This window comes from Brassica oleracea, chromosome C2, assembly GCF_000695525.1.
Source record: "Brassica oleracea var. oleracea cultivar TO1000 chromosome C2, BOL, whole genome shotgun sequence".
Lineage (NCBI taxonomy): Eukaryota > Viridiplantae > Streptophyta > Magnoliopsida > Brassicales > Brassicaceae > Brassica > Brassica oleracea.
In genome coordinates this window covers 9593071-9609827 of record NC_027749.1, presented here as the reverse complement: position 1 = coordinate 9609827, position 16757 = coordinate 9593071, and the positions used below count along the sequence as shown (strand labels likewise).

The 16757-nt window shown below is 37.3% G+C and overlaps 3 protein-coding genes across 3 annotated transcripts; 2 read left to right on the top strand and 1 right to left on the bottom strand.

Moving 5' to 3' along the window:
• Positions 1-5655: 5655 nt before the first annotated feature.
• LOC106323384 lies at positions 5656-6484 on the top strand. The gene is made up of 2 exons (XM_013761521.1): positions 5656-6177; positions 6269-6484. Exons 1-2 carry the CDS (start codon positions 5656-5658, stop codon positions 6482-6484), a joined length of 738 nt encoding a protein of 245 aa, XP_013616975.1.
• A 3136-nt stretch (positions 6485-9620) lies between these two features.
• Positions 9621-11015, top strand: LOC106323383. The gene has a single exon (XM_013761520.1). It carries the CDS (start codon positions 9621-9623, stop codon positions 11013-11015), a length of 1395 nt encoding a protein of 464 aa, XP_013616974.1.
• A 3937-nt stretch (positions 11016-14952) lies between these two features.
• Positions 14953-16437, bottom strand: LOC106327698. The gene is made up of 2 exons (XM_013765929.1): positions 15170-16437; positions 14953-15081 (listed from the first exon to the last, which is right to left on the bottom strand). Exon 1 carries the CDS (start codon positions 16382-16384, stop codon positions 15251-15253), a length of 1134 nt encoding a protein of 377 aa, XP_013621383.1. The 5' UTR covers positions 16385-16437; the 3' UTR covers positions 14953-15081; positions 15170-15250.
• Positions 16438-16757: the final 320 nt, after the last annotated feature.

Here is a 16757-nt window from a genome sequence, read left to right as displayed (position 1 = left end):
GGGACGTCGCTCCACCAGGTCGCTCCACATAGTGAAAGTTGTCGACAAGAGGCTGGGCTCGGAGCGGGTGATTCACCCCGATGCAAGAGGCCGCACTGTCTTTGTTTCACCTGGAGCGGGTGTCGTAGGTCGCTCCCGTAACCCGCTCTGGTGCTCTGCTCGCTCAAACAACACTTTCCACTCCCTTTTTGATCCCAAATGCTTCCAAGTACCTCTAAGAACTCCAATGGAAACTCCAAGACCTTATAAAGACTTATGCAATGCAAATAAAGGAGACTAAAATTCATGATCCCTAATCTAAATGATCAAAACATGCAAGAATAGAGAGTTAAAACAATGTAAATATGCAAGATATCAGAACCATATGTTCCTTTCGTGAACCTTGTAGAAGGAGAAAGAACAGGTAAACAAAAAGAACTTATTGATCAAAAACCAACCATAAAAATTGATGATAGTTACAAAAATAAACAAGGATATTTTAGGTCCGAAACAGGAAAGCTCGAAAAATATCAACAATTTAAACAAAAACTAGTAAAATATAATGACTTCTTGGATCTTGATTGTGTTAATCATCAAGAAGGGAAAATTAGATTACACACTTGGGTCTCTGAGCAAGAAATGCAGCTACAGTTAAACGAAACAATTCAAAAAATGAAAGCCGAAAATTATTTAAATCTCTTAATATATAACACAACCGAAATAGTATTACCTACCTTGCCGGAATGAAAAATGCTAATAAAATTCAACTACAAAATTTTAGAGATCATCAAGAAATTCTTGTCACTGTAGTAGAACAATTAAATACACAGTTTTTAGGCGGAATAAACCTACTAAGGAAAGAACAAACTAATGAAGACGAAGAACAGATAGCAAAAGTAAGACATATATTAAATAATATAGAAATATGCAATATGAGATACCTAGACGAATTTATATGTCAATACGAAAAGAATTATTATGAATTACCACACGATGATTATGTTAAATACATGGAAGTATTTGTACAAAAATTACCATCCCTGTTTAACATAACATTACCTAAATTATTTAAGGAAAATATAGATAAAAAAAATAGTATCTGATTCTTTTGGAGGAATGATACGAACGCTGAGAAAATACGTAAGAACCTTATGTATTCAAAGCCAAGAAATCAAAAGAGTAAAGAGAACGTTTGAATTCAATTGCGAAAACTATGAGGATATACCTCAGAAATTTGGTTGTGAAAGGCAAAGAAAATATAAAAAAACGAAAATATAAGAAATATCATAAATACGAAAATAAAAAGTTTAGATACAAGAATAAATACTTTAGACCAAGAAGGAAAAAACGGTATAAAAGAGAAAAGGGAAAGACTTATTATAAAGAAAGAGAAAAGAAAGTAATGAATAATGAAAAATGTTGTCCACAAGGCAAGAAAAATTGCAAATGTTGGTTATGCCATGAAATAGGCCACTATGCAAATGAATGTCCAAACAAAAAATCCTATAAAAAGGAAGTAAAATATCTTAATCAAATCAGTGCAATTGGACTAGTACCAATAGAATCATTAAACTCATTAGACAATGAATCATCATATTGTTATGAAATATTATCTTCATCAGAATCTGAAAGTGGATATAGTAGTTCAGATGAATCCGAATAGTACATTCATTCAAATACAAATAATGGATGATAAAAAACAAAAACTTTAGCATATATCGATACTGGTGCTACATTATGTATTGCACAAGAAAATACTATAGATAAATCATTATGGAAAAAGTTAAAGAAACCAATAACTATAAGAGTGGCTGATAAAAGCGAACATAAAAATAATTATGGAGCCTTTATAATTCAGATAAAAATAGCAGAAAAAATATTTATAGCACCAAGTATTTAAAACACGATACAGGAGTACCTTTTATAATAGGAAATAATTTCTTAAAATTATATAGACCTTTTTGTCAATATCTAAAACACATATCGTTAACGTGTCCAAAAATAGGAAAACAAAAGAAGGAAGTAACAAATATACCCATATATAACACTAAAAAAGAAAAACTAAAAATTCAACTGGTAAAGAAAATAGAATCAATGATAATTTATGAAAAGGTCATGAAAAAACTAGAAGAAGTATGTAGCGAAGATCCATTGGATATTAAAAACACAAACAATATGCTAATAGAAATTAAATTAAAAGACCCTAATAAAGAAATAAGAGTCAATTATAAAATGACTTATACCGAACAAGATGTAGAAGAATTCCAGGAAGAAACCCAAATACTATTAAAAAGGGATTAATTAGAGAAAGTTTTAGTCAACACTCTTCACCTGCTTTTTACGTTAATAATCATAACGAACAGAAAAGAGGTAAAAGCAACAATAGGTAATGCTCAAAACCTACCTAGAAAAGAATACTTAATTAAAAAATTAAGAGGAGCTAAGTATTTCTCAGCACTAGATGCAAAGTCAGGATATTGGCAAATCCGACTCCATGAGAATACTAAACCATTAACGGCTTTTACATGCCCACCTCAAAAACACTTTGAGTGGAATGTATTACCGTTTGGGTTAAACCAAGCTCCAGGAATATTTCAACAATTTATGGATAATAATTTAACCGGATACGAAGAATTCAGCTCAGTATATATATATGATATAATAATATTCACAAAAAATAACGAAAAAGATCATCTCGAAAAAGTATATAAAATACTTGAAAGATGTAAAGAAAAGGGTTAAGTACTAAGCCAAAAGAAAGCTCAAATACTTAAACAAAAAATAGAATTCTTAGGGTTAGAAATAAATAGCAACGGAACAATTATTGCACAAAAACATATACTTGAAAAAATAAATCAATTTCCTAACCATCTACAGGATAGAAAACAAATACAACGTTTTCTTGGAGATCTAAACTATTTAGCTGATCAAGGATTTTTTAAAAATCTTGCAAAACAAAGAAAATATTTACAACAAAAAATATCCGAAAAAAATCCTTGGAAATGGACCGAAGAAGATAGCGAGGTTGTTGTAAAACTAAAGGAAATGTGTAACAAATTACCCGAATTATATAATCCAAGTGATGATGATATACTCATCGTCTCTACTGACGCATGCATAACACATTGGGGAGCCACTTTAACAGCATTATGTGGCAAAAAATCAGAAACCATTGAAAGAATAAAAGAATTAATAACTCAAAAAACTTCCTTGAAACAAGAAAAACTAGTAAAGAAATCGAACAAGTTTCGTTTCAAGAGCTGAGAAAAACCTTTCTCTGAAAAGCTCTAACTGTTGAAGGTTTAAACCTTCTCAATAACAGTTTTTCACTTAACAAAAACTCACAAACACAAAATAAAAACACTCAAGAATCAAAGAGAAAGTTCAATCAAATCCGAGCGACTACTTCAACCAACAAAAGTTTCAACCATAAGCTCACTTCAGGTATGTCTGATAACAAAGAAACTCAGAACATATAGTACAAAACAACTTATTAGATTATATTAGTATTATTGATACGAATAATTTCTTTGAAAAAGATATATTAATCCAAGGAGCAAAAATCAAAAACCTTGAAAAGGAAGCAAAATAACATTAAAAGATGATCAAGATGTACATCGAAATAGATTATCATAAATATTAAAAAGAAAAATGTATTATACTTTGGAAAATTCATAAGAGAATTTTCCTTACCAATTGAATCAACTCGCGGTGAATCTACACTACCAGTAATTTCATCTGAAGCTATAAACGAAAAGATAAGTAAAATGAAACCAAGTCACCAAGAAAAGATATCGTATATACACATAGGAACAATCCAAATAATAGTAAGGTCAACATTCAAAAAGAACATCGATTCCCCAATAAGACTAGTAGTAACTGACAATAGAATTCAAGACGAGAATGATAAAATAATTGGAATAGTAGATAACAATTTAAAACATTCAGTTGTTAAATTTAACGTGGTCTGTCAATATGACATCCCACTAACAACAAAAAACCTTAACAATTCAATCGGAATTATCTACGATTTTCAAAGACATGATCTTATGGAAAACGAAGATCATCCGCTATCAATTACGTACGCTGTTGGATATGTTTTACCCTCGTCCGCACATAGTATTGAATTCGCAAACAAGAATAATATCTATCTAGAAAACCTGTTTAGAGAAACAACTACTATCAAGTTTGTACCAAAGAAAAATATAAGCGATCAAATAAATAAGACATATACTCTACAATTAAAATTTTTAGAACCCAATTCTAGTTCATCAAGAATAGCTAGAAGCAGGATCATCAACGAAAGAAAAAAGTCAATTAGTAGTTCGTATGAATTACAACAAATTAATCAAAAACTAAATAAGCTAGAACGAACTATAACAACACTAGATAATAAACTACGAAAAAGCAAAGTCAGAATTATAAGAAAAAGATGGAGAAAAAGGCCAAGAAAAAATTAAAATTATCACGTGATAACCGACTACACCACCCAGACATTGACATATAAGTGAATGATATAAATATAATGTTATTTGTATAGTGAGTGTTTCCTTTTCTCCAAATTGAAACTAAATTCAGAAAAACAATATTTCAACGTGAAATTATAAATTTTAACGTCAAATATAATTTTATTAATCAAGAATAATAAAATCAGCAAAACGTAATGTATTACTTTTTGTTGTCAAAGTACTTGTGAACTTTATAAGAGAGTTCTATAGCACTTTTACCAAAATTAATCTATAACACACATAGTTGCAAAACAAAATGGGCAAATCTCCAAAATAGCATTTTTCTAAGTTTATATCACAAAAATAGCACTCAAAAACTAAAATGATCAAAATAGCACATTTCTAAGTTTATCCTGTGTAAATTTTAATTTTTTTATTTTTCAAAATTTGAAATCTTATCCCCAAAACCTCATTTCTCAACTCTAAACCCTAAACCCTAAACTCTAAACCCTAAACCCTAAATCCTAAACCCCACCCTTTAACTCTAAACCCTAAGTTTGTGACTTTTGATAAAATATTAAGTTCTATTTTTGTGACTTTTGACCTTGAGTGCTAGTTTGGGAACAAAAACTTGATTTAGTGCTATTTTTGTCTTTTTCCTCCGACAAAATATAGAAACGATTTAAGCGTTTCAGTTAGATAGGAAATAAAAATATTTTAAGAAGATAGAAAACGAAATCGAATTAAAGTTTGAATTGTTTTGCTTAACAAACATAAAATGTAAACTAAAGAGATAGGAATGCGACACGCGGTGATTTTCTTTTTCTCCCTAAAGGAGTGATTTCCGGTGATCGGATTGCCTTATTTATCATATTATTTTTATTTTTCCCTCGCCGTGAGTGGACTATACTACCGGCTATTACCTACGGTACTTATTTGGAAATAAGACTTCATATTTCTTTTTCTACTATGTTCTTCCCATACTTGCTTCCCAAGAAAATCGCGACCCCATCAAATATTTCCTTTTTCTTTTAAGTGATTGATCTTATTTCCATCTATAATGATGTAACTTAAGATTTGTGTTCAATTCTGCGCTATCAAAGGTAAATTTTCTTTGACCTGCTCAGACTTGCTTCCAAAGGTTCTCGCCGATCTACATCTCCAGCCGCACCACCGTACTCCTCTGTCTACAGCCATGGCGGACCTTCTACACCAAAGCCTCTAATCGATGTCTATTGGTGATGACGAAGAACCGCTCACTTTACCGGATAGTCCTAGGTTCAGGGTTTTTGATGGAAACTATACTAGCCTACTGGGCCAGTTGCTGAATCCTGATTGCCAGTCTATGGCAAGGATGATTGATTATATGCCTACAGCGTGGCGTGTCTACGAGAGGGTCAGAGGCATTGCCCTATCGAGAGATAGATTTCAATTTATCTTCCAACGCGAGGAAAACCTCCAAACTGTGCTTAAAGACAGACCTTGGTCCTACAATCACTGGGCCATGGTCCTTGAAAGATGGGCTGCAGATTCACCTCCAGATTTCTTGCGTTATATGGAAATTTGGATCCGCATTAGACACATTCCAATGAAGTTCTTTACTGGTGATACTATGTACAAACTGGCATCAGAAGTCGGTCATGTGGAGGAGATAGCCTATGATCCCAAAGTCTCACACACAAAGGATTATATTCGTGCACTGATCACCTTCGATACTGAGAACTCAGCTAAAGCTTCTCGTAAGCTTACAGTGAGCAAAGATAAAAACAGTGACAATCGAGTTTGAGTATGAAAGGATCCATAAAAAATGTCACCATTGTCATCGTCTTACTCATGAGAAGTTTAAATGTCCTTTGTTGAGGAATGCTTCTAAACCGGCAATCCCGAGTATCTCTGCTTCTTCTGGTAAGGAAAAATCCTCATCAGAGACCGCTCCTAGCCTTGCGAAGAATGTTGTTGCGGAGGCTCCCCCTGGTTTTCTTCCTATGTTTCCGGAGCTCCCCCCTCAAGAGCAAAGAGCTGCTTTACTCTACGTATCTCACTCTGATGATACATAGAGGCAGGCGAGAATAATGAGAGTCAAACAGGCCATAGAGGATCAAGAGCAGTCTCACATGGCTACACTTACCAGATTCACCGCAGACCTTGATAAGGGTAAGGGTCATGTGTTCTCCTATCCCGACTCTGATCACTCAAGCCAAGCTCGCCAACGCTCTGGACCATCAGTATCGGTACCCTTGAGGAAAAACATGGCTGGTCAAGAAGGCTATTCTGATTCTGAAAGCTCTGGTACAGTACGCAGCTTAGAGCCAGCTATCACTACGGGTTTTCAGATTGGTGTGTCTTCTCAGACTCCATCTGCCGGTGATAGCAAGGTTGTTAAAGCTGTTCGCCGTAGGCCTCCTTGCTGGAAACGGAAAGCTCAGGCTGAGAAAGCTATCTCTAAAAGGAACTCGTCCTCCGAACTTGCACTTACACCTATGGAATCTGGTAGCAAGCGCAAGTCTGATACAGTTCATATGTCTCTATCCAAGAAAGTTTCGATTCCAACTTCCAATTCGGTGGCTTCCAGTTTGAAGCCACTGCCTCCCCAATTAGTGTATGGAGCTGGAACTGTCAAGGTGCAGGAAGCACTGAGACAGTTCAAACCATTCGGGAAGTGAGACGCAAACACTTTCCGGATATTATGTTTTTGATGGAAACGAAACAGAAGCTTGAGTACATGGTGGGTTTACAAAAAGAGTTGGGTTACGATAAGATTTTTACAGTTGAGCCTCTCGGTCTTAGTGGAGGCTTGGCTGTTCTCTGGAAGAATAATTATGATATTGAAATTCTTTCTGGAGATAAACGGATTATTGACATGAATGTGCAGTGTCGATCAGTAGTTTTCTTTCTTTCTTGTGTCTATGGTGACCCCGTCAGAGCAAGAAGACAAGATGTGTGGGATCGTTTGGTGGAAGTTGGAATGAGAAGAAATGAAGCTTGGCTACTTACTGGTGACTTCAATGAGTTAATGTCAAATGAAGAGAAATTGGGAGGCGCAGTGCGAGATGAATCTACATTCTGGGGCTTCCGAAATATGGCTCGTGACTGTAAGATCAGGGAATTACGTAGTTCTGGTAATGTTCTTTCTTGGGGGGGCTGGAGAGATGAGGTTTGGGTGCAGTGTCGCCTAGACAGATGTTTTGGGAATGATGAATGGTTCAACTTATTTCCCAGAGCTAGTGTTGAGTATGGAGGCATGTGGGCTTCGGATCACAGACACTTACTGATTGGGTTTGTGTTGGAGTTACGAGAACTGCAGGGGGCAGTTCTACTTGGAAAACAAATTGTTTTGAAGCAGCAATAATCAAAGGTTGGGGTGACAATGATAATCAAGCGTATCTCATGGATCGTATCTCGAGTTGCAGAAAGGAGATATCTAGATGGAAAAAATCTTCTGATCTCAATTCACATGAGAAAATCTTGAGACTCAAGGCAGCTTACGAACTGGAGGTATCAAAACGTAACCCTGGGCGTTTTGTTATGAAAAGGCTTAAAAGAGATCTCTCTGCTGCTTATATGGAAGGGGAACAATTTTGGAGACAAAAGTGCAGAGAAGAATGGCTTAAAGAAGGTGATAAAAACACTAAGTATTCTCATAATGTTGTGAAAAGGCATAAAGTGAGAAATAAGATTCTTATGCTGCTGGATGAATTGGGCAACGAGCATTTTTCTAAAGGTTCTAAGGGGGAGATTGCAGTAGAATATTTCAGAGATCTTTTTCTAAGCACGAACCCTGCTGATCTGGAATCTCTTTTTGTTGGCTTCCCAAGTCGTGTCACAGATGATATGAACGTAGGACTTACGGCTCCTGTCACTGTTGAGGAGATACGGAAAGCAGCAATGAGCGTCAATGGAGGAAGTGCCCCTGGGGAAGAAGGCCTGGCCGGTTCTTTCTATCACAAATATTGGCACGTTGTAGGACCGGCCATCACGAAGGAGATACTACTCTTCTTTGAATCTGCGATCATACCTACGGGTTGGAACCACATGCAACTGAGCCTCATCCCGAAGGTTACCAACCCTGTTCGGATGCAAGATATGAGACCAATCAGTCTGTGTACGGTTCAGTATAAGATTATCTCGAAGATTCTCTGTAACCGTCTGAAGGTAGTCCTACCAACCTTGGTGTCGGATACACAAGGAGATTTTGTCTCGGGTAGACTCATCTCTGATAACATTATCATTGCGCACGAGATGGTTCACTCACTACGGACGAACGATAGAGTTGCCGAAGATTTCATGGCCATAAAAACAGATATGTCCAAGGCTTATGATCGTGTTGAGTGGTGTTTCCTAGAGACACTATTGGAGAGGTTTGGCTTTGACAGAGTTTGGGGTCGGTGGATCATGGTGTGCGTTAGCTCTGTTTCCTACTCGGTGTTACTGAATGGAGCATCACACGGTTTTATCAAACCTGAGCGTGGTCTGCGTCAAGGTGATCCACTGTCTCCTTTCCTTTTCATCCTATGTGCGGAGGCCTTAGTGAATTGTTTGAACAACTCTGCTGCTTCAGGTCATCTACACAGCATTGGTATTGGTTCATCGGGTCCGTAAGTACATCACTTGCTGTTTGCAGACGATAGTCTGTTGATATGTAGAGCTTCTTCTGCGGAAGCTAAGGAGGTTATGTTATGTCTCGAGATGCATGGTGACGCGTCAGGGCAAAGATTAAATCTGGACAAGTCTTCCATCATTTTCGGATCTAAAGTTCCTATAGACCTGAGAGTTGAGCTCAAAACTATCTTGGGAATTGAGAAGGATGGAGGTGAGGGAACCTATCTCGGCTTACCAGAATGCTTTAGTGGGTCTAAGAGACAGCTTCTGAGCTTTATAAGGGGCAAGCTTCAAGGTCGCTTAAATGGATGGTTCTCGAAATCTCTCTCTCAAGGGGGCAAAGAGATACTATTAAAATCGATTTGCTTAGCACTGCCCATATATGCAATATCTTGCTTTCGTCTTCCTAAAGAGACCTGTGCTAGTCTCCGAAGCGCGATGATTGAGTTCTGGTGGAGTAGTGGAAACAACCGGAAAAAGATTGCATGGGTAGCATGGTAGAAGTTGTGTAGATCCAAGGATCAGGGAGGTCTGGGTTTTAAGGATCTTGAGAAGTTTAATCAATCTTTATTAGCTAAACAAGCGGCTAGGATCATGGATAACCCAAACTCGCTTGTAGCTCAAGTCTTAAAACATCGCTATTTTCGTAGTAGTACTTTTTTGGAAAGCTCGCGACCGTCGTTTGCTTGGCGCAGTTTGCTACATGGCAGAGAACTGTTGCAGCAGGGGTTGGTTACAAGGGTTGGCAATGGTACATCTACGAATGTGTGGTGGGACAAATGGATCATTGATTATGTTCCTCGTACTCCAGACTACAGACCTGAGTCCTTGGTTGATCTTACGGTAAAAGTTGATGATTTATTGGAACCCCAAATAGGTTCTTGGAATCGCGAGTTAGTCCTTCAAACATTCAGTCAGAAGGATGCAGACATTATATTCAAAATTAAGCCTCTTCTTTCTCGTTCAGACTCCGTTGTTTGGGGTTTCACTAAGAATAGAGTATACTCGTCTAAGAGCGGGCATGATCTGCTTGTGGCTTCAGAGGATTTGAAGTCTCCTCCTTTGGCTCCTACTCCTCCAGTGGAACAACAACTCTGGAAATCTATCTGGAAAGCCAAAACTACTCCTAAATTGCGACATTTTCTATGGCGTATACTCTCAGGTGCTTTGGCTGTTAAAGAGAGATTACGTTCGAGAGGCATCAACATTGATACGACATGCTCCTCATGTGGTAATGGCCGTGAAGATATCAACCACGTGCTCTTTCAATGTCGGTTTGCTCAAGATGTTTGGTCGCTCTCTGCGGTGCCTATGCCTCCATCAGGGTCTTGGTATAACTCGGTCTTTCTAAATCTCTATCATCTTATGAAATGTTGCAAGATGAATACGCTATCTCCAGATGCAAGACTCGTTTCTCCTTGGCTTTTATGGCATATATGGAAAGCAAGAAATGCCTTTTGCTTTGAGTACAAAAGACTGGACCCTGCTAATATCTTGGATAAAGCCATCATGGAAGCTCAGATTTGGCGAGAGCTGCAGGTTCCCCCACGATCAGAGACTCCTCTAGTTTCATGTCCCAAGGTCTGGACTAAGCCTCCTGACGATTGGATCAAATGCAATGTTGGGGCTTCATGGTTAAATTGTTCAGTTAACAATGGAGGTGCTTGGATCGTCCGTAACCCTACAGGTATGACTCTCCTTCATAGTAGAAGAGCTTTCTCCAATGTTTCAACCCCACTGGAAGCAGATCTTTGCTCTCTCTTATGGTCTATTGAGTCAATGCGGAGCTTACGATTGAATAAAGTCATCTTTGAGTCATCATCAGCTATCCTCAGAGATGCCTTCCTTAATCCATCTTTCGACTCTCCAACGTGGCCTATGGTATTGAATATTCTCCACACTCTCGATGGTTTTGGCGAATGGAGGGTGGAGCATGTGGTCCCGGAAAGTAATAAAGTTGCGTCCATGATCGCGTCAAGTGTTACTTAGGATCGCCACTACCAGTCTTATGTGGCTTCAGGAGGCCCCTCTTGGCTACGTAATCTTTTAGAGCAAAAAGCTAGGAGCCCTCGTCAATAAGCTAAAGTCTCCACTTTCTGTTTGGGAGATTTGTCCTGCTGTACCGCCTAATGGTGGTTTTTTTGTTTCTCTGTTATTGTTCTTTCCTATGTTCTCTCTTAATCTAGTTTATTATGATGTTGCTGTGTAAACTTTGTATTTTTCCTAAGGCTTGCCTCGGCTCGGGTTTTTCGGCTTTTGCCTTTGAATATGAAACTAAGCGTTAAAAAAAAAAAGAGATAAGAATGAATATGATGATTAATTAAGGAAGGTAGAGATCAATTTAATCATAGAAATGACAAAAAATCTTTTTCGAGCCACGAGTAAATTATAAAGGATTCCAACTCTTAATTCGTGGCCAAAAATGGTTGGGTAGGGTTTTGATTCGGATCACTTGATTTCTAAGCCCCAATTATTACGACGCCTTATCTTACCAGTTACGAATTTTTATTTGTTGAACCAATCTCAAGTCTATCTCTTAGTCAATGAAAAATATACAATTAACATATAACAAACAAAAGAAACAACGTAGATGTTTTTTTAGTTTGTCAACCAATGTACATGATTATTAGTCGTGACTCCTGACTAGTCATTTCTACTCAAATGTTTTTGGTTTTAATTCAACTCAAACGTCGCATTTATAGTTTCTTATTTATCTATTTAAATTTTTGTCTGGAGCCGTACTTGGATATGCTCGGCTTCAATATTACGTACCGCAATTGAATATACATGAATCGTTTAATGTTCTTTAAGCTCGAGCTTATAGAATAATAAACACCACAGAAATATCTTCCGTATTGTGTGGCGAAGAGGAATAATAATATGTAGTTTACTTATAGCAAATGGAGTATCAAATAACTATAACTCCCTAAGCATCATTTTAAATAGGTAAGTTGTGATCAAAACACTTTCATATTATATTTCTTGAAACATAAATGTTGACAATGTGCATATACTAGCTTTATTAGAGCATGATTATTGGGAGGTTGTTAGGGTGGGGTTCTAAGCGGAATATAAGAACCCGTCACTTAATTTTTAATTAAAAAAACTAAGATCCGTCTCTTAAAACTTTTATTTAAGAACCGATTCTTAGCTTTTTTAGTTAAAAATTAAGAGTCTGGTTCTTATATTCCGCTAAGAACCCCACCTTAAAAACCCTCCAATAATCATACTCTTAGTAACCCGCGCACACAACATCGAAACAATAAAAAGAATAAGAAGTTCAAACCAGTGCTTTTTTTATTCAAACAAACATTGCATCACTTAAAAGAGTTTACACTCCAGAACTGGAACTAGCTAAAAAGCAAGAGCTGATTTTCCATAGAATCAGCCTCTTTCCATTGAAGTTCGAGATATGATATTAAAGGAAATAACATCAAATAAAGATATAAAGTGATTGATAAATAAAAGACATAAAGTGATAAATATCATGACATGATACCGAGCAGTTCATGTTGATTCTCTCCCTTCTTCAACAGCCTGATAAGAGATAAGGAGTCTGAAAGAACCGCTAAGGTCAGACGTTTGAATAGAGGGCAATAACTATCACAAGACTCTTGCGGACAGCTATGGCTTTTGTCAGCAGATAAAGGTTCTGTGAATTTTACACCAAAACAGGGCTCTGTGAATTTTACACCAAAACAGGGTTCTGTGAATTTAAAACACATTACAATAACGTGTAGATGGCATAAATCTAACAACGAATGAGTTACAATATCGGTCACAAATACTCTTCTTTCTTAACAGTGTGTTACAAAATAAAAATACCAAAAGAATATTCGCATGTTAGGAGAAACTATTAGAAAGTAACACATCAAACCTTTGAAAGATTTGTGAGCAGTATATTATATGTGGCAATTTTCTGTTTTAAATTAGGTTTTGAATGGAAGCTAAGCTCATTACTATCAGGGTATAAGTTTCCAGACTATCTTAAATGTTGTCCATCAGTGAATGTCCTACAAACTCCAGGCTTCAAATGTTTTGAATGTGAAAAGATGTATTTTAATATTTCACATTAGAATTTTGAGAGTAGACAATTCTTTATTTTTGAGGTAACTTCAGAATGTCAATTAGATCAGTTACTAATAAGAGATATTAGGACTCCTACCAAAAGACTTATGTCTATTTAGCGAAATGCCCAACTGCGATTAAAGGACCACTGTTCCCAAATGAGCTATTACCCTGCTACCCCTACTTCACAATGATGCACTAAACCGAATCTGCAAAATCTAATATTTGGATACGGAAAGATCTCAAAATCAATAGTTGTCTTTCTCTTTCATCTTTCCTTTGCAAGAATATTTTTCTTTCTCACATAGAAACGATTTGTTCTTGAAAATTGATGAAGTTTTTTTCTCTGTTGCAATTCTCTTTTGGATGTTACTGATAGAAATAGAGACAAAACATCATAGAACAGTCTCTGTTGATGACAACCACAACCTCGTACCAAGACTAGCTCAACAAAAGAGAGCCTTCTTGAAGACATCTCGCTTACTGGCCAATTTATGGATCATCATCAAAAACTATCAAGTGAGACCAAGAAGACATCAGGCTTCTTACTATGCAACTTGGATCCAGGGACTACGACTTTGAGTCTTTTATATCTCAGGAAGAAGAAGATGAAAGAAAATTTTGGTAATGATGATGATGATAATTTGGCTGAGAAGGTGTTGGAGTTGGATCTAGGGAACACAACTTTGAGAACATATATTTAGCCGTCTAAATAATATTATATCAATTAGTCTTGTACATTAGATATGTATGATATTTAGTACACATAACTCAATTATATTAGCTGGCTATCATAACTTTTTTCCAGTCTAAATATTTTTTTTTACGGCTTCGAAACTTTTTTACCATCCAACCATTAATATTAACCGGCCAATTTTTAGAGTAGACTTCATTTAAAAATGTTAACTATTCAACCGATGTTCACAAACATATTTGTTTTGTATACATTTCCAGTCTAAATGTTTTTGTTTACGGCTTCGAAACTTCTTTACCATCCAACCATTAATATTAACCGGCCAACGTTTATAGTAGACTTCATTTAAAAATGTTAACCATTCAACCGATGTTCACAAACATATTTGTTTTGTATACATTTCCATACTTGTCCCGGAAAAGTTTCAATCTCATTTCTCGACTATGTTTCATAAGCTTTTCCAGTCTACATGTTTCTCGACTGCGTCTTCTGCAAACGAAGAAACCGGGCAAATGCGTTATATAGACGCCCACAGATTTTAGAAAGATATAAGAAATATAATATTAAGTATTTCCGTAATACAATTTTTTGTATGTATAGGAGGCAAATCTTTTCTTAGATTTGTTTCAGGATGCGCAGTATGCGTCAGAGATTTTGTGGAGAGAGATGAAGCCTGCAGAAAACAATAGCTGATCAGATACCAATGTAAAATTCCAAAATCGTAACCAAATCTTTAAACTACAGTACTAAATCAAACTAAATCTCTCCTGTCAGACACAACCCTAGTAAACCTAAACTCCTGAAGATGAATGGCCAAATTAGAGGGTTAGTTTCGTCTTTGTTACTGACTTAAGCGTGACAAGTTTCTTCTCTTTCTTATTCTCCTAATTTCGCTATCTCCCTATGTTTTACACCTAAATTGCTCTACTAGTAAAACTATAAAGATGATAAGATCTGAAATTTCATGGCACGAACAATTTGTTCAACATTAAAGTTTTATAATCTTAACTGGTTAGCAACTTAGCATCAATCGTGAATAAATTCAAAAGTTCAGTTACTCTATGCTAGCTCCCACTTACATGCCTTTAATGATCTCCTCTGTTGTTGTAATATTACTAGTATAAAAATCATACAAAATGAAATATATAAAACAAAAATTAAAAGGAAAAAGAGAGAAGAATCTAGGAAACGTTACTTCACAAGTGGTTGAACAATAGAACTTGGACGCAAAACAACGTCCCAGATCCAAAAATAACGCCACACTTCACTAAGCAGCTACGTTTTTATTGTCTGCTATTGAAACAAACAATAAATCATATAAATTACATTAATATCCTCAACATACAGGGGCACAATCGGTAATTCAGACACTATCCAGTACCATGTATCTCTCTGCGAATACGGCGGCGATGAGGTTTAACGAATACAATCTCCACCGAGGGGTAACCAACGTAATTTCGCATCAGTTCGCCTTGAGCATCTCCTTGTACCTCAGAATCGAATCGAGTCTCTGTAGCTTCAGCTGCTGCTTGAATTTGTTGATGAAGTCGGAAGCTTTCGCGTCGACGCCGTCTTCTCCGTCGCCGAACGACGTCGATCTCTCGACTCTCGTCGTATCCGGTCTTCTTCGCTCGACGGACTCCACACTCTCCGCCTCCTCGCTGTTTCCGGCGAAACCGAAACCGGACTTCTCGCTAGCTGATTTCGTCATCTTCCCCGCCGCTTTCTTCTTCTTCTTAACCGGTTTCTTGGGCTCCGATTTGCTCCTGACGGGCTTGTGATCTTCGTGGGTTATCGAATCCGGGTCAGGACTTTGATCGGAGTTGGTATCCGGGTCGGATCTGTAGAAAGAGGATAGCTTGATGGATTTGACCCGTTCTAAGATAGACGGAGCTCGAGTTAAACCGGGCGGGTTGATTTGATTATCGAACCGGGTTCCGGTTGGTTGGTCTTCCTCCGGAATCCTGAATTTTGATATATCAATCGGTTCAACCCGACCCATACGGGTCGGAACGTTTTCGAATCGGGTCGGTTCCGTGTGGGTTGCGGAGTCATTCTCCTCCGGGCTGTACTGCGGGAATTTGAAGTGTGACATGTTGATGGATCTGACCCGATCCAGGAGAGAAGGAGCACGTTGTAGCGGAGTCGGATTCGGATCCGGGTGAGTGTGAGAGTGGGGATCCGACCCGGTTACGTCGTGAGGGAACTTGAAGTATGATGACATGTTGATGGATTTAACACGGTCCAAAAGAGAAGGAGCGCGTTGTAGCGGAGCCGGATTCGGGTCAGGATACACGTGAAGATCCGACCCGATTACTTCGTGGTGGTTGGTCGTCGTCGAGAAAAGATCGGTTTCTGGGTGGGGAAATTTATAGAGATGGAAATTGATGGACTTGACTCGGTCGATAATCGACGGAGCTCTGGCTAAAGGAGACGGAGCATGACCCGACCCGAACCCATCGTGATGCTGGTGATGTTTCCTTGAACCTGATGACCCAATTCGAGAAGTGATGACGATGGTGCCGATCATAAGGTTGAGGAGAAGGAAGAGAGTCGTCGGAGTTAACCAGCTAGCCGCCGTCGATACTAACTCCATCTTTTTTCTTTCTTTCTATAAGTGTTTATGTTGTTGTCGGAAGAAGTGAACATACGGACTTATATTTATAATTGAATTATCTTTATTTTCTTTTTTGAGGTTTTGCGTTTATTTGTATTTTTTCAGATATGCAACTTTGTTACTGTTACTTTGGGTCGTTTTTAATGGCTTTTGTTTTAGAGAGTTCTGCAAAAAAACTCTCAATGTAGTTTTTTTTTTGCAAATTAATCCGCGAACTCAAAAACCCACGGATTAATCCTCTAAGTGCCAGTCAAACCGCAATATAACCCTCGGTCGTATTTATGTGTATTTGACTGTGTATAATTTTAACATTTTTTCAATACTAGGTCGTTTTGGCGCTAATTTTTTAATG